Raw genomic sequence first — 21,989 nt, forward strand, 5'->3', positions numbered from 1 at the left:
CACGGGGTCTGGGGCGGCAGGGCACGTTTGGGGTGGGCAGCTGTCCTGAAGAAGTCAATCCCATAGCTTGAGCCTCGTTAGCCCCAACACCAGCCCGTAGAGCTAAACCCCCATTCCCAGGTGCCCTTGCTAATTCCCGGCAGGATGTCTAGATCTGAGCTGTAGCCCTTGACCGGAGCATCCTGGAAATGTGCTTATGCCCTTGCCCTTCGGGTCACCTTTAACACTCAGCCGGATCCCAAATGTCTGTTCAGCCACCCTGGTTAGGACTGAGGGGCCGGGGAAGGGGCCGGCTTGGCTCTGATCCAAATGTGTTCTATCAAGTTGGGGATGGGAGGGTGGGAGGAGAGAGGCTGATGACAGGACAGGGGACAGATGCTGGGGACAGCCCCTATCACCTGATAACCACAACGACCACTATCTATTGGGGGCCTCCCATGTGCCAGGTGCTCTATATCATGTGTTCCTCCCATTACGTCTATTTTACAGATGAAGAAACTGAGGCAGAGAGAGGTTAAGTCAATTGCTTGAGATCCGCAGCTGGGAAGTGGCGGAGCTGGATTTGACCAGGGGCAGCCTGGCTCCCAGGGGCACAGTTGGTGCGACCTGGGCAGCAGGCAGGAGACTGGGTTTGGTGGGAGGAGGGAAAAGACCCCATCATCTCTGAGGCTGGGAGTTGTTCTCGGAGGACCCACACTTGGAGTCAGGCAAAGCCGGGGTCTGAATTCTGGCTCCGCCACTACCTTGTGTCAGTCACCCAACTTCCCTGTGCTTCCGTTTTCTCATCTGTAAAGTGGATGACAACGCCCACCCCACAGAGCAGTTGTGAGGATTAAACGAGATAGTACATGTGAGGAGCCTGGCTCTTCTATCTATTAGCACCAAGTGCTAAATAGATGGTGTCCTTATGATTGCTAGTGTTGAATGTGACTGCAGAGGACACGAGGAATCCCCTCGGGGCGGAGGAAAGGCTGCAACCAAGCAGTAGGAAGGGCTCGGCCATCAGGGGCTGGGTGCCCCGCAGGGGAGTGGAGGGGACCCTGGCATCTCCCTACCAGAGCAACTCTGGCCTTTACGGCCAACTGGGCAGGCCTGCCTGGGACCCACTGGGAGGGAATTGGTGAAAGCAGGGAGCAGGGAGCCCCTTGGAGGGTTGGGATGAGGAGCAGCCTCAAGTGAGTGGAAATGAAGATCAGGGGGGCTTGGGCTTCCCCACGCCTCAGCCCCCCTTCCCTGCTGTGGTAGCCAGCCTAACCTGGCTCCGTGGATCTGACTGTGTGGCCTTGGGCAAGCCATTTTTCTCTGTGGGCCTCTGCTTTTTCATCTGTACGATGGGCTTGTGTGCGTTTAAGGCTCCTCTCACAGGTTCTCCTCTCAAAGCTTCTGTGCGCTTTTTCCTGATCTGCCCCTGGGGTCTTCTGGACCTTCTTCCCAAGGCTTCTGCCTTCACAGCTCAGCTTAGCTTGAGGGTGCCCAGGCCTGCACAGGTGCCGACAGGTGTGGGGTGGAGGATGGGAGGGGGCGAGGAATGAGGAGGAGGGAAAGTCATGGGGTGAAGGGGTATAGGAGGGGTACCTGAGTGCCCCTCGGGCCTCACTTTCACCTCTCTGAGCAAAGGGGGGCTGGATCCTCGGGGCCCCGGCTTGGCTGGTGAAAGACCAATAAATGGGGGTCCACATGGGACATAACCCTGGGGTCAGATGTGATGGTGGGACAGGCCTGCCCAGGTTGGAGTGTGCAGTGGGGGCGGGAGGCCAGGCTGAAGGAGAGTGTGGGCGCCTCAGGGCCAGTCCACACCTCCAGGAACAGGCATGGGCAGAGGCATCTGTGGTAGGGAGACTGGGGAGTGCTCTGGACAAAAGGGAGGGACACTGAGGCTGGGAAGTGGGTGCCAGGTCTCCCCATGCTGCTCTGGGACAGCCAGGGACCAGGCAGGGCGTGGGGAGGGGAAGAGAATCACCACCACACTCCTTGAGAGGGGCCCTCGTGGCCCCACACTCAGGACCAAAGCCAGATGGGGCCATGGAGATGGCAGAGTCCCCTCTCCGGCCTTAGCTCCCCTCTCTGGCTGCCCCATATAGGGCTTCAGGTCCTAAACGTCAGAGAAGGGAGTGAGAAAGGCCTGGGCTTCTTCGCAGCGGGGGCTTGCTACTGAGCTGCCCTCCCGGGATGGCCCTATGGTGAGTCGTCTTCCCTGAACCCTGGCTCAGTTTCCCTCTCCAGTGACTGCAGCGCTGCTGGGGCAGCTGGCAGGGCAGGGCTGGCCGTGCTGGTTAGGAGCACCTGGCGAGGTGGCCTGAACTGGGAGGGAGGCCCAACTCTGACCTTCACGGTTTACTTAGCTCCCTGGCCTCAGTTTCCTCGTCTATGAAATGAGATGATGACAATGATAATGACATTCCTCCCTCATAGAACTGCTGTGAGGTTCACATAAAGAAAGAGACATGAGCACTCAGAATGGGCCCAGCACATAATAAACGATAGGCATTTGATTATCATTATTATCATGGTAACCAGTTTATACTCGTAAACAGGGCAGGGGCAGGAGAGGGCGGCCTGCAGGGCCCGTCTGCTGCTGTGTGTGCCATGTGCCCACTGGGGGCTCTGGGCTGACCTGCTCTATCTCACTCAGGCGTGGGCTCAGCAGTGAGGCCCAGGGTGCAGACGAGCCAGGCCTGCAGCCACTCGCACTGCTCAGGACCCAGGCAGGCATTGCCCAGAAGGCAGGCTGGCACAGTGGTGTGCCCCACGGGCTCTGGAGTCAGATGGCTTCATTCCAATGAGCAACTCCTTAGTGGCTCTGTGGTCTGGGCTGGTTACTCACCTGCAAGGCTAAGCCATCTGAGAACCAGGCTGCCCTAGCGACCCTCCTATGTCAAAGGGCTTTTATAAGGATTCAGTGAGGCAAACCCAAGGAAAGGCCAATCCTGCGCATAGCCCAGAGGAGGTCAGTCGTCAGCCAGTCTCAGTGGTGAGCAGGCCCGCGGGGTGCCCCTTTCTTCTCTCTCAAAGGGCTCGGCGCTCAAGATCTGGAAACTTCTCATAAATGTTACCATCCAAATGCCCAGATCTGGCTCCCCAATCCCCTCCTCTAGAATAAACAAACAACTGAGCCTAGAGCCAGCCCAAGGGGGATGGCCACCCCACCCAGCCATGGTGCCTGTCCGGAGCACAAGGTAAGAGCTGATAAATGGCAGACATTTGGTTCATCCCTGTGTCTAGTCCCGAAAGCTTCTGTGTGCTTTTTCCTGATCTGCCCCTGGGGGCTTCTGGACCCTCCTCCCAAGGCTTCTGCCCTCACTTTACGTGGGAGACTCAATGGAGGCCACTGCCAGACCAGAGCCTTAGTCAGTGCTGGATATAAAGGGAGAGGAGATGGGCCCAACGCATTCCTTCTTCCAGCTCATGTGGTCTCTGATCACAGGGCTAATCACAACTGGCCTTGAAGTCAACTGAGACCCTAGGATCGTCTTCTCAGCTTCTCCCACAAAATGTCATTCCTGCTGTCCCTGTGTCAGGGGAGAGAGGAAGAGCAGCACCTTGTGTCTCTGGTATTTTAAACTCTTGTTTCTCCTCCCCAGCTCTTCACAAGATCTTTCCTTCTGTTGACTATAAAACCTGAGTGGTTGACAGGATATTGATTGAAAAATGAGGCGCAGAAGAGTGAGGTGACTTGACCAAGGTCACATGGTGTAGAGTGGGAGGAGTATGATCTGAGGTCTCCTCCCTCCAACCCTGAGCTGAACTTGTCTTGACACAAAGGCAAGCTCCAGTCTCTGGTGAGAGAAGAGATGGCGCTCCAGAAATTTCTAGCAAGCTGCTAGGATGGTTATGGAGGCCCTGGTGGACAAAGGACAGAGGACCGGGTGTGAGCCACGGATTCCCTGGGGAGACGCTGGGAGGCTCTGGGCTGGCGGGTGTTGTCCTGGGGAAGAGGCTGAGGGGCATTGCCATGGGTGGCCTCTGTGTGTATGTGTCTGTGTGTGTGCACGTGTGCAAACACGCACATGCATGTGCAAGCTCCCTGCTGGGACTGGGTCTTCTCTACTTGCCACTTTTTCTGAGAGGGGGCTGGGGTCCTCCAGCTCCTGCCCTTCCTCTCTTTAGGTTTGGGTTCCTTGACATGCGTCACTGGAAGTCTCCATGTGGCCCCAGAAACCTAGACTCCCAGCTTGTGCCCTCCAATGCCCATCCGGGAAACTAGCCCAGAGCCTGGGACGGACTTGACTTGGGCCCCCAATACCATCTTTCCAGTCCAGGGTTCTTTTCATGGGCTTGCATTGCCCCCATGAGAGGTTTCTGCTGGCCCCCAGGCTCCTGCAAGCTGGATACGCCCACGTCAGAGGGCTGACTTTGCCTGGATCAGAGCTGCCCCTCAAGGGGCAGTGTACTCCAGAGGTCAAAGGCAGCGCATTCCAGTGCCAGGTTTCTCAGGGCCGTGGGTTCAGGCTCACAGGCCCTCTGCTGCTCCCCCTGCCCCAGAGGGCTCCTGAGGAAGAACTGACCCCCAGGATGGGCCGTGTGCTTTGTGCCTCAGTGCCACTGCCCTCTGTGTGCCCGCAGGTCCCTGGCCCTGGGCCAGCAGTACACATCCCTGGGCTCCCAGCCCCTGCTCTGCGGCTCCATCCCAGGCCTAGTCCCCAAGCAGCTGCGCTTCTGCCGCAATTACATCGAAATCATGCCCAGCGTGGCCGAGGGCGTGAAGCTGGGCATCCAGGAGTGCCAGCACCAGTTCCGGGGCCGCCGCTGGAACTGCACCACCATAGACGACAGCCTGGCGATCTTCGGGCCCGTCCTTGACAAAGGTACTGCCTCTGGGCCAGGGAGGAGGTGGATGGGGGCTGGGGAGGGGAGGGTATCAGGACGCAGTATCTCTTCCATCTCAGGCTGCCTCAGCACCGAGCCCAGGGAGGGTGATAAGGCTGGTCACGACCGGCAGCCTCCACAGAAAGTGGGTGGGTCCCTCTCTGGACAGATCCAGGCTGTCACCATGGCTGCCACACCTTCCCAGGTGCTGCTGAGGGCCCGGCAGCCTTGAGATCCTGGGATCCTAGGGCCGGCTAGGAGGCTGCAACCTTCCTTTCCTCCTGGCTTGCACAGTGGGTGGTCCCAGGCTTTGATGTGGACATTTGTGACATTTTCCCAATGCTGTGTTAAGTGCTATGCAAATCTAGGTTTTGAGCGGGGTGGGGGCATTGCCATCCCTAGGTCCCTCCCATATAGTAAACTCAGGAGTTGAGGAAGCTGCCTGGTGCTTATGGCATCACATTGCCCCAAGGGCTTCCGTGAGAAGTTTCTGCTGGTCCCCCTGCCCCTGCAAGCTGGATATGCCCATGGATTGTGGTGGGGCTAGAGGCCACCCGTGCTGGCCTCTGGGTGACTTTCCAGGCATCTTGCAAACTGGGAATCTAACCAGCTGTGCCTCATTGAATGGGATTCACACAACTTGACTTTGAACACGAAGGCACCAGGAGAGAGGGATAAGGGTTGGGCAATTGCTCCCAAGAAGAGGACTTGGGGGCTGGTGAGTTCTGGGTTGAAGATTCCTCTTTGAGGAATTGCAGAGTCCAGGAATTTAATGAGCCCAGCTGGCCCCCTGGGAGCCACCACTCCTTTCCACAGCAACTTGAATTCTCCCACCCCCACCAGGACTTTGCCACCCAAACTGGTGACCCTGGCCTTCCCTTCTTTCAGAAGAACTGCATTTACAGCCAGAAAGAAAAGGGCTCTGAGAGCCAGTTGGACCTGGGGGCTGGGGGCGTGGCCGGGAATGGGTGTCCCCCCATTTGGGAGTTCAGTCCCCCTTTACCTGTGCCTCAGGTGCGCAGAGTCTGTCGGACCTACAGGTTATTGTCATGGGACAGAAGAGCAATTAGCGAATCAATGGATGATGATTCTGTTTACGCTTCCATTACCAAAGCTAATTATTCCTGTTTACATAAAAGGTTTGGCCTCTAACTGGGGCCAAGTGGCGGCGGTTTGCATTTCAAACCTGATCTTGCCGGTGTCTCAGCGCCTTCCGGTGCCCCACCTGGGGCCAGGTAGCCTTAATCAAACAGCCTGGCGTCTAGACGCGCTCCGCCGAAGCACGGCTCACCTTCTGATTGCTCTTCCCCGCGCGGGACGTTAGCCAGTGAAAATCGGGTCTTTGAGCTGATTACCTATTCAGTGTTTAACGTTTTAAATCACGTTGTAGGTTCTAGTACACGCCTTCGTCCCTGAATTGCAAGAGGGCAGTTTTGTGTTGGGCGTGGGTTGGGGGGCTGATATGTCAGACTCTGGGTATTTGATGAAAGCCAAGGAGTCTCGGGGAAGAAGGCTCACGATGCCCACGCGCCCGAGTGTCCGGAGCCGGGCCTGACCCCGGGTTCGAACCCTGCTCTAGGCTCCTGGTTCGCACCTCGCCTCCGGCAGGTCCCCCACCCCGCTGCGTGGGCGCCGGGGGCTAACATCTGCCGCCGCCTGAGACCCAGGGTGCGGGGCGCGCATCCTCCGCGGGGCGGGGCCTGACTCCCCAGGGGGGGCCCGCCGGCCCCCGGCCGGGGGCTCCGCTGCACCTGCGGGCCAGGGGCTCGGGGTCGGCGGCCGGAAGGCGAGAGGCCGGACGGCCGGACGGCGGGGCGCGGGCGGCGGGGAGCGCTCTCCCGGGCGGGGCGGGCGGCCCGGAGAGGCTTAGAGGCTTGAAAGGGGCCCGAGCGCCGCCCCCCACGGCGCGGCCCGGCCCCGCGCCCGCTGCGGCCGCCGCGCCATTCACACGCCCTCGGGCCACTCGGCGCGGCGCGGGGGCGGGGGGCGCCGCCTCAATGGGGATTCCGCGGGCCGGCGCCGGGGCCGGGGGCGCGGCCCGGCCGCGGGAGCCGCCCGTTGCTACGCGGTGGCGGCCGGCCCGGCGGCCCGGGCCCGGCGGCCGCATTATGCGGGTAATGCGGTGTGACACCGCGCGAACAAAGGCGGATTGAGCGGCCCAGCGGGCCCCGCCGGACGGGGACCGGCACAGCGGGGCTGTCAGCGCCGCTCCCAGGCTAATCCCGCCCCGCCCCCGCGCCCCGGGGCTGGGAACCGAGCGCGCCCGGGCCGGGCTCCGCCGCCGCCGCGAGAGGCCGAGGGCCCGGCCGGAAGCGAGGCGCTCGCCCTCGGCGCCCCCCGCTCCCGGGCGCCGAGGGTGGAGGGGCGAGGCGGGGCGAGGAGAGCGGGGGGTGTTGGTGGGGGGGAGCCCAGGCCAGGATGGCACCCGGGCGCAGGGCCTCCCTCGGTCGCCGTCCCCCTTGCTGCGCAGACCCCGGTGCGCCGGAGGGCCCGCCGCGCGCTCCCCTCGCGCCTGCTGCTGGAAGGGTCGCGCGCCCCTCCTCTGCAAGTGACCCTGGGAGCCCTGGGGCCGCTAAGAGGCTGCCGTGGCCACGAGGGGTGACAGGTTCTCTTCTTGTACGCCGAGCTGCGCTCGCCCTCGGCACTCAGGACGGGAGCCGCAGCCCAGGAAAGCCGGCGGGGGCCCTGGCTTCTAGGCCAGCCTGGCGTCTTGCCACCTGCCCGACCTTGGGCAGGTCACCTCCGGCTCTGGGTTCCTCGCCTGTAAGGAAGGAGAAGCTTGGACTGCGGGTCTCTCAGCTCTTTGCCCCCTAATTGTCAATGTCTGTGTCTGTAGAATGGGCCTATGAAGAGGCTTTCTGCCTCATAGGGTTAAGAGGATTAAATGAGATAAAGCACATGGAGGGCAGAATCTGGTGCATACTGAGCACTCAAAAGTGGTTATCATTATAATGAGGTTAGGGGACATCCCTGAGAATCTCTCCTTTTCCTTCCATGGACCCTGGGGCAGAACCAGGGGAACTGTCCTGTGTTCTGATCCTCTGGGGAGGGGCTTGGCCTTCTTAGTCCAAAACCTTTGCCCCTCTCTGGGTGGAGGACAGGAGAATGGAAAGGGGGAGACTAAGATGCGACCGCTGCACTCCTGGTCAGGAGCTCCCGTGGCAGAGGGAAGTCGTACCCATTTTACAAAGAGACTCACTGAGGCTCAGAAAGGGAAAGGGTCTGCCCCAATGCATCCTGGTGGGCAATGGGTGGGCTGGGGTAGTTTAGGCTGTAGTTCCCAGGCCCCCCTCCTCACAGACTTCAGGCTCTCTCAGGAGTGGGAGGGCTCAGGCCTGGGCTGGGGTCTCTGGAATTTGGGCAGGCAGAAGGCAGAGAGCCTGGGGCCAGGACAGAGCAGGACCACCTTCTCTCTTCAGCAACCCCCCAGAGCTATGGTTTCCATTCCTGCTTCTAACAGTCTCCGCTTTGCCCTGTTCCAGATGCTGAGGCCCTGGGATAATCAGTTAGCCACCCTGGGCCTCAGTTTGCTTATCCGTAAAGTGGGGATACCCACCAGGGGCTGGGCAGCCAAAGAGGGTCTGAAGGGCACCTCGGTTCTTCCCTCTTCCTTCTGGGCTGGCCAGCCCTTCTTCCCGGCGGGGGGGGTTGAGGCAGGGCGACCGCGTCCCAGGACCTGGCCTGAGCAATGCCTCCCCATGCCCTCCCCGCAGCCACCCGCGAATCGGCCTTCGTGCACGCCATCGCCTCGGCCGGAGTGGCCTTCGCCGTCACGCGCTCCTGTGCCGAGGGCACCTCCACCATCTGCGGCTGCGACTCGCATCATAAGGGGCCACCCGGCGAGGGCTGGAAGTGGGGCGGCTGCAGCGAGGACGCCGACTTCGGGGTGCTGGTGTCCCGGGAGTTCGCGGACGCGCGTGAAAACAGGCCGGACGCGCGCTCGGCTATGAACAAGCACAACAACGAGGCGGGCCGCACGGTGAGCCACGGCCGCCCTTGTCCCAACCCTGCCCGGGACCCTGTCCCTGCGCCCCACCCCCACCCCGCGATGGCCTCGCCCCGGCCCCGCCCTGCTCCTTCCAGTGGCCCTTGTGTGTCCTGGGTTCCCTTGCTTTCCTCTTTCCCCATGGCCAGGCTTAGCGCCTACCCACACCCCACAGTCACCCTTTCTGTTCACCCTCTTTTCTGCTTGGACTGTCCCTGGTCTCTGCCAGCCCCGGGGATGCGTCAGCCTGGGAGTGTGGCCGCCCCATGGAGCAGGTACCGGGCCAGCCCATCCTGTACACTTGGGCTGCCCGTGTAGGGCTGTGAAGACCTGTGGGCCTGTCTTTGAATTCAGCCTCCACCTTTTCCTAGGTTGTTTGACCTAGGGTGACTCCCTTATGCTCCCAGCCTCAGTTTCTCCATCTGTTAAACGGGGACAGTAATCCCTATTTTGAATGGCTTTGAGGAATGGATGCGATTTCTGACAATACTTAGGGTCAGAAGGGGAGGGAAACAATGGTCACCATTCTTTAGGTCCGTGCCTCAGTTCTCTTCCTGTCTCCAGTTTTCTTACTGGCACAGGGCAGGAAGGGAGGAGGCTCCAGGGTTGGGGGCGGGGGAGGGCAGAGTGGGAAGGTCTAGATGTGCTCCCGGGTGGGGTCAGTCTGGGGGCCAGCCGCTGCTCCTCTTTCCAGACCATACTGGACCACATGCACCTCAAGTGCAAGTGCCACGGGCTGTCGGGCAGCTGCGAGGTGAAGACGTGCTGGTGGGCCCAGCCCGACTTCCGCGCCATCGGAGACTTCCTCAAGGACAAGTACGACAGCGCCTCGGAGATGGTGGTGGAGAAGCACCGCGAGTCCCGCGGCTGGGTGGAGACCCTCCGCGCCAAGTACGCGCTCTTCAAGCCGCCCACCGAGAGGGACCTGGTCTACTATGAGAACTCCCCCAACTTTTGTGAGCCCAACCCCGAGACGGGCTCCTTTGGCACCAGAGACCGGACTTGCAATGTCACTTCCCACGGCATCGATGGCTGCGACCTGCTCTGCTGCGGCCGCGGCCACAACACGAGGACGGAGAAGCGGAAGGAGAAATGCCACTGCATCTTCCACTGGTGCTGCTACGTGAGCTGCCAGGAGTGCGTCCGCATCTACGACGTGCACACCTGCAAGTAGGGAGCCAGGTAGGGTGGCGCGGGTTGGGGGGCTGGGGGCTTTGGTGCAGGGGCCTGGGTTTGCCCATCAAGGATGATGACCCCTTTCTATGTCTGAGCTATCCAAGACACACAAGTTCCCCCAGCCAAAATAGGAAGCCAGGATTTCCCAAGCTTCCGTGGGAATGGTCCTGGGTGGATTCACACAAAGCACGGATAATAACCAAGTGTGTGCACATGAGGCTGCAAGCCGTTGATTAAAATTGTTATACAAGTTAGTAAATTACGAGCCTGGTCAAATTTTTGCATGGCCACTGGTTATCATTATTGAGCATTTGGGGAGCCAGAGGAGGGACAGGGGATTGGAATCTGGACACCTGACTTCCGGTCCTAGTTTTGACTCTGACCCCTAACTTCCTGTTCTTTCACTTCTCTGGGGCTCAGTTTTCTTGCTGTAAAATGAGGAGGTTAAAATACTTGAAATGGTCAGCTGAAGTCTCTTCCACCCCTGGGGCAGAGTCATTTTGCATCCACCTTGAACTCAGAGGGCAAGATTTTGCACAAGCATGAATCCTACCGACCTCAAGGAGGTGGGTGTGGGGAAGCGGAGTGTAAGCCCATATCCTGACAGATCTGAAGCCTGGGTGGAGTGGGGTGCACTCTCACCCAGTTTATGGACGGTGATGGGGAGGAGGAGCGATTCAAGTTCAGAGTGACGGCTGTGAGTAAGCAGGGATCAAAGGCTGGAGGATTATGTTCCCAAGCTTCCCAGAGGTGGCCTGCGTGGGAGACACTGCCTGGCCGTTGGATCTGTGGGTCCCCAGGAGAAGTCAAGACTGCCGTAGAGTGGCCTAGTCTTGGAGGTGGAAGCTTTCTAAGGCAGGCGTGCCCTTTCTTCCTTCTCTGCCCTGAGAAGGAGTCTCGTATGTAGAGTCATAAGCCCAGGTCCAGCTTCCACCACTTGCTAACTGTGTGACCCAAACAAGCTCGTCTTCACACCCTGTCTCCTCATCTGCCATCCTCCCCAGAGGTGCTGTGAGGAACAAGTGAAAGGACACCGGGGCCAGTGCTTGGTTCATTCCAAGGGACTCGCCTGCCTGGGTCATCGCTGGTTGAGGCTGTGTTGGGGAGATACCCCACCGGGCGATGCGGTTCCACACAGGGCACCTCAGAGCTGGTGGCGCACGTCCACGCTGTGTGGGACTGGGGAGGGTCCGGCCTCTCTGAGGCGTGGGGAGAGCTCTGGTTGAGGGGTGACTTCCCCAGCCCATCTGGGAAGCCCCTCGGTGTGGCTCACATCCTGGCAGGGACAGAGTCCAGAAAGGCAGCAGAAGGCACCACCTTGCTTGGTATCTGACTGAAAGCAGCGTGGTGAGTGGAAAGGGGACACAGGTGGTCCCAGCTCCACTACTCAGCAGCCGTCAGAGCTGGGAAGCCCAGTTTCCCCATCTGGACAGTGGTGGTGATGGTGGAGGCCAGCAGAATTTTTATGAGGCTCAAGTGAGCTAACAGATGTGAACGCTCGTCTGAATGTAGTACTAATAGAAAGTGTGATACGTGCCATCAGAGAGCCGTGACATGAGGGCGGTCCTTGTGCAATGAAGTGGTGTCATCACTTGGGCAGTGCCATTTCCTGCTTTTCAAAATGGTAGAAGAAAAGTCAGCGAATGAGGAGAACTCACAGGCTCACGGCGGCACATCAAAGTGGAAGGAATGTTTGAAAACCACAGTGGCCACCCTCCTCTGATGTCCACTATGGCCAGAGGCAGCACCGTGTCCCCACTATCAAGCAGGACATAGGTCTGGCCATTCTGAGAGGGGGCTGTGGGGAACTAACACTGGATACGCCATTTGTCTAGCCTGCTCATTGCACAGAAGGGACACTGAGCCCAGGTCTCTGCCTCCAGAAGGCCCCATAGGTAGGTCCTGCAGAGGCCACAGCAGCAGCAGCCCGGGCCCCTTCAGTGGCTCTCGGGGTGTCGCAGATTCAGATTCCTGCGGCTCTGTTCCAGCACCTCCCCTCCCCATGTGGGCAGCTGAGATAAGCCATCTGCCAAGTGGGGAAGGAGGTGCTGGGTTGGCCCGGTGTCCAGAAAATCCCCTGCCTGCCACCCCCGTACTAACACTGGTCCTGAGAAGAATCGATACTCTCCATCAGCCCTCTCTTCTCCCCATTTCTGAAACAGAACGGCATTGTTTCCAGTCTTAGGGAAAGTGCTGCATAGACATGGTTTCAAGATACCATGTCCAGGTAGATGGTGGCCCCCAAGCCCCTCCTGTATGGATACTCTGGAGCCCTCCCTCTGGGACAGGTGGAGAATTCTCCCCAGTGTGGTGCCCTTTGGACAGATCCTCAGCACAGGGTTGACGTGTGGGCTAGAGGCCACGTACACTGAGAGCCCTGGCACAGGGTCCACGAGCTCTTGAGAAGGCAGCCAAGACTCTTGGGCCAAGTGGAGCTGACCTCCAAGAGCGGCTTTCTGCCGGTGTGCTGCTTGGTCTGGAGCCATAGGCTGAGACCGGTTACCTCTTTCTTCCTTTCGTCCACTGACACGCTGCCGGCAAGATGGGAACTTTCGAGACAAGCTGGCAGAGAACACATGGGACAAAGCCTCTAGCTCTTCTCTTGGCTGCGCTGTCTATCCTGACAGTGCAGGTAGGAGAGAGAAGGGAGCCGCAGAGCAGGACAAGTGCCCTCCACACACTCGAGGTGGGGGAGCCCCAGTCAAATGCCTTTTTGCCACAGGAAGGCCAGAGTCCTGGTCCTTCCTTATTGGGAAAACAGCTTTTCCATTGCTTGTAGCTTTTGTGCAGCATCTCAGGCTAACCGTTGATTTCCTACCTTACGAGTACCAGATTTATTCCTTGTTATTCAGCCGTTGTGAGCACAGTGAGCTGGAAAGGGCTCTGCACAAGAGTGAGGTGGCCTGGCTGACCCCAAGTGCTGCATCTGTCACTAAACTCGCTGCGAGACCTTGGACATGTCCCTTTAATCTTGCTGAGCCTCAGTTCCTGTCCATGTAAAACAGTCTTATACTGGCCCTGTCAGCCACCTGAGGAGTTGAGGGTTGATTGGGTATGCCCGGAAAAGCGCTTTGGGCCTCAAATCCTTTGTGAAATGTAAATATACAAATGAATAAATGTATACCTTGGTGCTCCCCTGAGAAGGAATTATTCATAATTAATTAAATAGACTTTCTCCTGTTTGGACAGCTCGTTATCCAACTATTTGGGGCAACAGACAAACACAGCGCACAAGAGTCTACTCTTCATTGGGAACTGGGCCCTAGATGGGCAAGGTTTCTCCCAGTGTCTATACCAGACGGATTCTACATTAGGGTAGTGACGTGCTACTGGGCTTCCTATTGCCCAAGCCCCAGCTAGTAGGTGGGGGAAGTGGGACTGGATTCCAGTCTGTGGATGCTACAGCCCCGCTGTTCCTGTGGATCACACGCCCTTCCTCAGTGTAGACCCCAAAGCATGGGAGGGAGCATGGTCAAGACACTCGAGTCCCCAGGACCTCCAAGTACAAGCGAAATGTCGACATCTCCTATGAGCAGCCTCTGATCTTTGCACCCCAATGGGTGCTCTCCTTGAGACAGGAATTAGGTTTCTAATTCTTCCTCTTTGTTTCCCAAAGGGCACTGGGAACAGGTGAAGTGTGTGGCTGGGCAGATACACCGAAGTCCTATGGGAAGCGGGACCTAGAGCCCTCAGCATCAGACAGCAAGGAACCAGGACTGTTGCCAGATGCACGTGTGGTAAATTACCTGGACTCAACCCGCCCGCTGACTGGGAGGCCTCCCTTCCTCTCTTTCATCTTAAGTTTCTCACCCTACTCTGGATGGTGTGTGGTTTTTAAAGAAGGGGCTTTCTTTTTAGTTCTCTAGGGTCTGATAGCAACAGACCCGAGGCTTATCTTTGCACATTTTAAAGAAAATAAAAATGGAAAAAAAAATTCTATTCCAACAGAACAGGCTGGGCTAATGTGAGCTCTCTGCCTGGTGGTAAAGACATCGGCATGGGCAAAATCCTGTTATCAGACTGTTTCTTATGGTAACATTCCACGATGCCTGTGAGGTAGGAGTTATGAAGTAGGACAAACCCCTGCAGTCTCCTTTTCTCTGTCTACCCCCATTCAAATCTGATATACTTTCACATTCTGATAAAAGCCATAGGTGTAGCTAGGATAAAGTGGCAGGGAGGCCCAAGGCAATTGTTAGAGTAGGTTTTGAGTTTGAAGAACTAGGAGTTCTAGGTGACCTGGTAAGCTGTTTGAAGAGCAGCTGTGTGTTCTTCTCAGCCTCATTTTCTCTGTAACCCTGCTCTGCACGAGAGACTCTTGTGAACTGCAGTCAGATCTCAAAATCTCCACCATTCTGCAGTTCCACCATTAACGCTGTACACTTTTTCTGTAGTGGACGTTGTAAATAGATTATGTATGGGGGGCAAGCCTTCTCCAGCCCAAATGGCTTCCTAAAGAAAGAAGTGGTATCTTTGGAAGGGGCCGTTCAGTCCCTCCCGGCTCTGCTCACCTGCAGATTGTCCATAAAAACAACTCCAGGTGGAGCAGGTGGATGCTAGGTCACCTTAGTATAAATTAGACAAAGGTCAGGGAGAGAGTAGCAATCTATTCCTGAAGTTCCAATTCTGAGACTAGTAGAGGGGGAAGGTAAAAATGATTCCTTCCTCGCCGCTGCAGTAAGGACACGTCTTCCTGCATCCTTTGCTGTCTTTGGCCTGTGTGAGTGAATTCTTGAGCACAGATCTTCCAGCCTCCCTTGGATGCTGAGACGGCATCAATCTACATGGTTACCAAGGATCAGGATTAGGTGTTCAAAGGGGGCAAGCAGCCGCTTGTTCTCTTGGTAAAGCATCTCACAGCTGAATTCTCCTTGATCCACACTGGTCCTCTAGAGTGTCCTAAAGGAAGCTAGCAAAATGGAGGCAACAGATTTGACAGTATAAATCAATCCAACAAGTCTGTTTTAAGGAGAATCAGGAAAAAGAGACGCAGCAGGGGTTTAGAATAGAACGTTTTTTCTTCCTTTTCTCCCTTCTCTCTTTGGTCTGCCTAACACTGACCTAAGATATCGGGTCAAGCGATCTCCTTGCTCAGGCAGACTTGCCAAGACGGTCGTCTAGAAGCCATGCCTGCCTCTTAAATCTGCTGGCACGAGCCCTGCTAAAGACACACCCCCAGCCCCTCTATAGAGTCTGAAATGCCCCTCTCCATCTCACTGTAGACTGACAAGTTTTACATCATGTCAACCAGATAATGTTTGCTTGATGTGAGAATTATTTCAGCAGAATGGATACAAATTTTCAAAACAGTCTTTTCATATCTATGTATTCTATATTAAAAGTGATAAAGTCATGTTTCTGGGGCGTATTCAAGTAGCTGACAAGTAATTATTTAATAATAGTACATGGAGTGCATTGTAATTATTCTTGCCGTAGTCAGGTAATAGTATCCAACAGAAATTTCCTACCAACCTGCTGTATCCAAAGTTTTGTAAAAAGTTGTAGAAGTTGTTGATCTTTTTGATTTTATATTCAAAAAGTCTCTTTTTATAAATATTATTTATTATACAATGTATATACCTTTGAGTTAACTAAGATTATATATTATATAAATATATATATATTTGGAGAAAATATATTTCATCATGCAGTTTTTTTCTGTTAAGTCATTAAAGAGAAGGTAAACAAACTTAAAATGGATACACTGTACAATGTGTGAAGTTTCCAGATTAATGCTCAGGAGGTCAAGAATATCCGATTCTGAATGTGGTGGCCTCAACTTGCACCCTTTAATTTAAAGGGTGGCCCAAATTAAGATCATTTCCTCTGTTCTCTAAGCAAGATCATCTGAGATGTCATGGATAGTAGGTCTGACCTACTATAAGACTTTCTCACAGGCTTACTTTGTTCTCAATCAGCTTCCAGCAAAGAATTTCTAGTTTTAGAAATAAGCAATTTGAACAGTGTTCATTTCATAGATTCCAGCACTTCCAACGCACAGATGAATGTCACAGACACACAAAGATGTGGCCCAAGGCCAGCAGACCATGCAGTTGGCCACTGGCTTAATCCTTTCCTCACCCATGTTTTCAACTCCATTTATTGGGAAAATGGGACTTGCTCTACTGAAAATGAAACTTGACTGCAAATTGCTCTCTCCTGCTAGCTTGAGAGCTAAGCTATAGAGGGGGGTAGGTTGGTCGGGAAGAAGAAACGGTGTGCCCTGGGCTCTGGGTTGTCCGGAATAGGTATCATTTGAAGTTTTAGATTGGTTCGGGCAGAAAGGATCCACCAGTGGGCATGCTCTAGGGAAAGGCAGTCTCTCCTTGGACTGCTGCTTCAAAAGGACTCACCTGAAGCTCACAGGTAACGCCTTCTCAACAATGAGATGTTATAACTCGGGTTTATGACAATAGACAGTCCTTTGGTCTTCAGACCTACCCATAAAATGTCACTTTTGGTTTATCTGGCACAGCTAAAATGTTTTCTTTTTCTTTCTCTTTCTCCTGGTTTACCTTTATTAGGAACAAATCTTAATCATCTCACTTCACAGAAAAAATAACAGAAAAATAAAGCAGTTTGCCTTGTGCCCCATTCAGACCTCTAACCTTAGATTAGAATTGGCTACTAGAAGTTCATGAACTTTAGTCCATGAAAAGCTTAAACCACAAAAATGGTTGTTTCAGCTGTGCAATGAATTGGACAGGGAAAGTATACAGACCTCCTCCACGTCTCACAGTCTGCTCATCTTTGCATTTCACTCTTACATAAAGCTAAGACTCATCTACCCCAGCATTCTGGGTACCTTTTTTTTTTAACCTATAAGATTGCCAAATATTTAAATGGTCCCTAGTCATACTTACCAAGGCCATTTGTAATCCTTTCTATGATTAATCACATTCTATGATTAAAGAGAATACAGTTTATAGCAGAGCTTGAACACTTAGTTTCTCTATAAGCATAAATACTAATAAACATCCTAAAACAAGAGAAAGTTAAAAAAAAGATCCAAAGGAAAGAAAAGAGACAGGATAATGAGAAGATATCTTTCAAAGCAGTATTATTTTATGAAGAGAGAAGGGAAGGAAAGTGTGAGAGTTCAAGGATGAGGGGATGAGGTATAAATAAAGGCAAAAGGAAGGAGGAGGGTAAGGAAAAAGCAGAGAAAAGCAAAGGGAAACTTGGTGGTGAGAATATTCTAGGTGTATCCAGTGATGGTGTCCAGCGATCAGTGGTGTATCCATGCCGGCCTGGGCATATGAACACGTACTAATGTGCGTGGCTGACCTACACACACAAGTGAAGTTATTGCAGCAAAATTACAGCTGTGTGTTAGACTGTCGTTTCTCCTAGCTTAACAGAGAACTTTCTAGGAGGCAAAAAATTATCTTACCATTAATCTTACAATCCCCATATAGGGTCACAAAGTCAGTTGTGTGGAGACTGTATGCTGGGAAAATTTCAAACCTGAGTCCTCCTTGCAAATTCTGTCTTCACTACTTGGGAATCTTGCCGATCACAGGCGCTATCTCCTGCATCTTAATGCCTCGCTGTCCGTACAGCGCACGCCCTCCTTGGGCTCAGCTCCAGGACCCAGTCTCGGCACTGCTTAGAGCTGATGAGAAACTTTAGATCATTTTGCAATAACGTCTGAAATTTACATGCTTTTTTGAACTCGCATACACACCTTTCCCAGTTACTTCTGTGAAGAGACTTATGGATCAAGTTGCCAGGCAAGGAAAATGAAATCTTGCTTTCTGTGTTTGGGCTGGGTTGGTTGTTTATAGCTGACTCAGTCCTTCAACAAGTCTGTTTACCAGGACTTGATCATTATACACACTTGAATCTACTCCATGACTTGCTGCTAAAACCTAAAGGGGAGGCTGTTCACTGTAATTATTAGGATATGAAGACAGCCTTAAAGCAAAACCTATTTCAGATTTTAATCACCATTATACAGTTTTTCTGTGTTATATCAAAAAAAAAGTGTTTCAGTGTAGATGTACAAATTTAGAACGATAAAATAACCTCCTTTTTTGAGGTGTTAATTACATCTTCTGACAAAAAAATAGCCTGTTACCAGTTTGTGCACAGAGGAAGAGAGTGAAGGCAGCCTTGGTCAGAGTCTCCTCGGTTTCATCACCAGGCCCCGCTGTCATTTCACGTGCTCCCTGCTCAGCCCTGGCTATGAAGAGGACTGGGCCAGCGTCAAGACTCCACCTTCTCAAGGGACTGGGGGTCTCAGAGTCCTCCTCCCGGGAGGGTGTAGACAGCTCCTGGGGAGCCACCCTACTGCCAGAGAAGCTCTGGTGACCTCTTCCCACAGAGCCTTGCTAATTTTCTGGGCTGCCTTTTGTTCTATCCTGAGTCAACTCTAAGGATCAGAGTTTAGGCTAAGAGATCCGATAGCTCAGAAAAATGCAAAAAGGATGAAGGATACCAAAAGGAACCGGGTAAAGAAATCGCACTGAGAGTGACTGAGTCCCTTGGTTTGTACATTTCACAGGGAGGAGTAATTCCAATTGAGAAACAATTCTCCTTTCTGGTTTTTACTCACCTGTTTATGGCTTTGGTACACTTTAGTTTTTAATAAGATGAAATAAGTAAAATAAGTAAAAAGATTCTTATTGTGCATTAACTTTTTAAAATATGCTATTGATCTGTTTTTATTTTTAAATAACTATACTTTATATTTTATTTATTTATTTATTTATTTTGCTGAGGAAGATTTGCCATGAGCTAACATATGTTGCCAATTTTTCTCTATTTTGTATGTGAGCCACCGTCACAGCACGGCCACTGACAGACAAATGGTGGAGGTCCGCACCTGGGAAGTGAACCCGGGCCGCTGAAGTGGAGTGTGCCGAACTTAACCACTAGGCCACTGGGGCTGGCCCTATACTTTCTAAATAATTAAAATCAGAGATTTTTAAAGAAAAATCATTCATCTTCTGATGCTAGTTAAAACAAGGAGGGGCTTTTCTGAGCCACCTCTTCTTCATACGTTCAGAGCAGTTATATATGTTGTTTTGTACAAAACATTGTCTACAGAATGTTTTCAAGTATATGTACTCTTTATTGCATTCCTTCATTTGCATTAAACAATATAATATTTATATTTATCAATATAGTTTTGGACAAAACACAAAGACATTAACCTCATTTAACCAGAGACATAAGTTAATACCATGTGTGCTGCTTTCATGGGAAGGGAAAGGATCTAAAACAGATCAGGGAATCCACGATACTGGCCACCAGGAATCACAGAATTTCACGATACAATCCACTTTTTAAAAAGCCACAAAACAAGCTAGGGATGAAAACCCAAAACAAAGTAGATATGACATACAAGTCTACCAAAAATATACAGATAGCAAGATATGGAGATATTTGCCTTCTACCACGGAGACAAATGACAAAGCTACACCCAAGTGCCACTGTAGCAACAAGCCTCACGGGCGGTTTTAAGCACCTTCAGATGGCTTCTGATTGCTTGCCCTCGCATTTTCAGCAGCAATGGGGAGAGAGTGGCATGCTCCATAAGTCTCATCACCAAATATGATGACCTAATTAAATTCCTTCTAACTCAGTTCTAAGACAAACCACCCATTCTCCTTCCCTTTGGAAGAACCGTGTAGAGGGTAAAGGAAATGTGTTAAATGTATTGGAATGGACGTTAGAGGACTGAGGGGAGAGGGCTAGAAAGTGGTTCATTTTTTCTGGGAATAGTGTTTTATTTACATGATAGATAGTACAGATAATTTAAAATAAAAGAAAGATACATTCTAAGTCATTAAGCTAAGGAAAAAAGAAAAGTGGTGATACTAATAAGCCTTTAATAATATACTAAGGAACTGACCCAAGTTGGACACTAATTAGTGCTGAGAGGTTTATAAATTACTCTATTTTAATGACTCCTGTTTAGGGGTGTATGCTTTTTTCATATGTATCTTTCACAAGTTTTTACCAACATCTACCAAATGGTAATGATTAGCATATCTTTTACCACAGAGCAAATTAGTTACATTAAGGGGATGTCATAGCCACCACAGTTATAATCTGACTTTGTATTAAGAAAGATCTCCTGAATGCAACTTGGAAACATCTCTGAAAATGATTGAGAACAGCATCTTAGGAATTAAAAGCCCTGTTTCTTCAAGCAAAGGTAATAACTAGTTTTCTGGGAGAACTTTTAACCAAATACCCAATTATCCTTAGTGTTAGCACAGGGAAGTTGAGATAACCCCTTTGAACCCATACTTCTGTTCACTCACTGTTCCTGGTTTACACATAGAAAGTCTTCCTTCTAAGAGGCCAAGTGTTGTCTTGCAAGATTATTATGTTTATTGAGAGTTTTTGGGTGGTGTTGGGGGGGAGAGCTTAAAATGTGTAGTGTTCACAAGTACAGTATGTCTCCCACACTTAAAGACTGAGGAAGAAGGAATCATCTTATTTTGCACAGAAAGGTAAGCACAGCGTTCTAAAGCAAATTTGTACCTTTCACAAAACAGCAGAGTATCTCAAAGCATAAGGAAGGGAGTTTTATTGCACTAATCATGCAGAGTGAGCACGTGTTGAAGGTAGTCCAGTATCTTGAGTAAATAGAGTGAAGATCACAAGCCATCTTCACCTTGGTCACTTCCCTTGGTCACTGTGTGTTTGCAAACAGTCCATTTTCAAAGTGAAGGGGGCTACTGAAAAAGAAATATCCAAAACACAAAAAAACAGATGAGGGTCTGCAAAAAGCTATTCATCACAAAAATCACTAAAAGCTTCTTATTGGTTTTTCTATATTTTCCACTATGCATTTGCTATTTAGATGAGCATTTCCCAAAAGAAAATGGTCAGCTCCATGCATTCAAAAGCAGGTTCCAATAAATATGTACCATTGAGTTTTTTCCTGCATTGTGACAAGGAAGTTTTGCGAAGCAGGACAAGGAGAGCAAACCAACAGTACAACCAATTGCCTTGCTTGGTCTCTCAGACCTACAACACAGCGAAGAATTCTAATAAATGGAAACAAAGTTGTCCAAGAAAGGTTGACAATTCAAATTTATATGCACTGTATAGCAAGTCTCAGAATAGACACTGGGATTTAACAGAGTGGTGAGTCTGGCTGATGGTCTTAAGTGTTGTATGTACTTACGCTCCTTCTTCTCTTAAGAGGGCCAAGAATTTTCTCACACGGTATTCAGGATCCATCTAAATACATCAGAAGAAATAAAGAAGACGGGTTAACGGTACCTTCTAATAACTATGCACTTACCTCATGCCAGGGAAATGCTCAGCTTCCTACTTCTATCAGCACTCTGGAATCACAGAAATGATTATCTGCTCGTTGACCAGTATTCGGATACACAGCAAAGTAGATTACGTCATTCAAGAGAAGTGAAGGGGATTTTCTAGCATAGAGAATCACTGTGCACAAGGTTCCAAATGACCAGCTGGTCATTCACAGGTACCTCAACTGAGTGCTCCCTTAGCTAGCGCTGTGTGAAGAGGGAGCAGGCTTGAGAGGACCAGAGTGAGACCAGATGTGGCCATTCATGGGGGTTCAAATGGTATCCAATTCATAGGACTCATCTAAGGTATAAGACAGAGACCAAGCTTGAAGAAACCAATTGAGGTTGATTAAATGACTAAAAAGTAGCTTATTAACTCTTTATGATGGACAATTAAGCTTTTTTTCGCCTTGGTCTCTCTTGCATAGTTTCTCCTTTGCAATTAACAACAAAAAAAATTGTGCTGAAACTAAAAAAATGAACAGTGGGGCTGACTCCTCTGACATGAGCCAGGTCTTCTGTGACTGAGATAAGCATGAGTCTAAGAAAAGATGGGCGAGTTTTGGTTCAGGTGTTGAGTTCAGGTCATTATTAATTATCTCTATTTACTTTCATTTCATATTCATATTTATATAATTTGTTTAATTATATTTTATTCTCATTGGTCCACCAGAGATGTGAAGTTATCTAAAAAAGGATCATTAAAAGCATCTTTAATTCCTTAAGATGAATTTTTACTG

General features: G+C 51.8%; 2 protein-coding genes across 3 annotated transcripts in view; one reads left to right on the forward strand and one right to left on the reverse strand.

Moving 5' to 3' along the window:
- Positions 1-15,617, forward strand: part of WNT3 (Wnt family member 3) — a 48,390-nt gene extending 32,773 nt beyond the window's left edge. The window contains exons 2-5 of one of the 2 annotated variants that reach the window (XM_058561262.1): positions 4,564-4,805; positions 8,520-8,785; positions 9,486-9,961; positions 13,584-15,617. In XM_058561262.1, coding sequence (XP_058417245.1) covers positions 4,564-4,805; positions 8,520-8,785; positions 9,486-9,961; positions 13,584-13,833 — 1,234 coding nt within the window. In that variant the 3' untranslated portion in view covers positions 13,834-15,617. Of the gene's footprint in view, positions 1-4,563; positions 4,806-8,519; positions 8,786-9,485; positions 9,974-13,583 lie in introns of both variants that reach the window. The other variant, XM_058561263.1, reaches the window with a different exon arrangement.
- A 4,870-nt stretch (positions 15,618-20,487) lies between these two features.
- NSF (N-ethylmaleimide sensitive factor, vesicle fusing ATPase) overlaps positions 20,488-21,989 on the reverse strand; it is a 145,799-nt gene continuing 144,297 nt past the window's right edge. Inside the window, exons 20-21 of the mRNA XM_058561264.1 lie at positions 21,114-21,169; positions 20,488-20,661 (exon numbers count right to left, since the gene is read on the reverse strand). Of these exons, the coding sequence (XP_058417247.1) occupies positions 20,616-20,661; positions 21,114-21,169 (102 nt within the window). The 3' untranslated portion in view covers positions 20,488-20,615. The remainder of the gene's footprint in view (positions 20,662-21,113; positions 21,170-21,989) is intronic.

Source organism: Diceros bicornis, chromosome 18 (assembly GCF_020826845.1).
Source record: "Diceros bicornis minor isolate mBicDic1 chromosome 18, mDicBic1.mat.cur, whole genome shotgun sequence".
In the NCBI taxonomy this organism is placed as follows: Eukaryota; Metazoa; Chordata; class Mammalia; order Perissodactyla; family Rhinocerotidae; genus Diceros; species Diceros bicornis.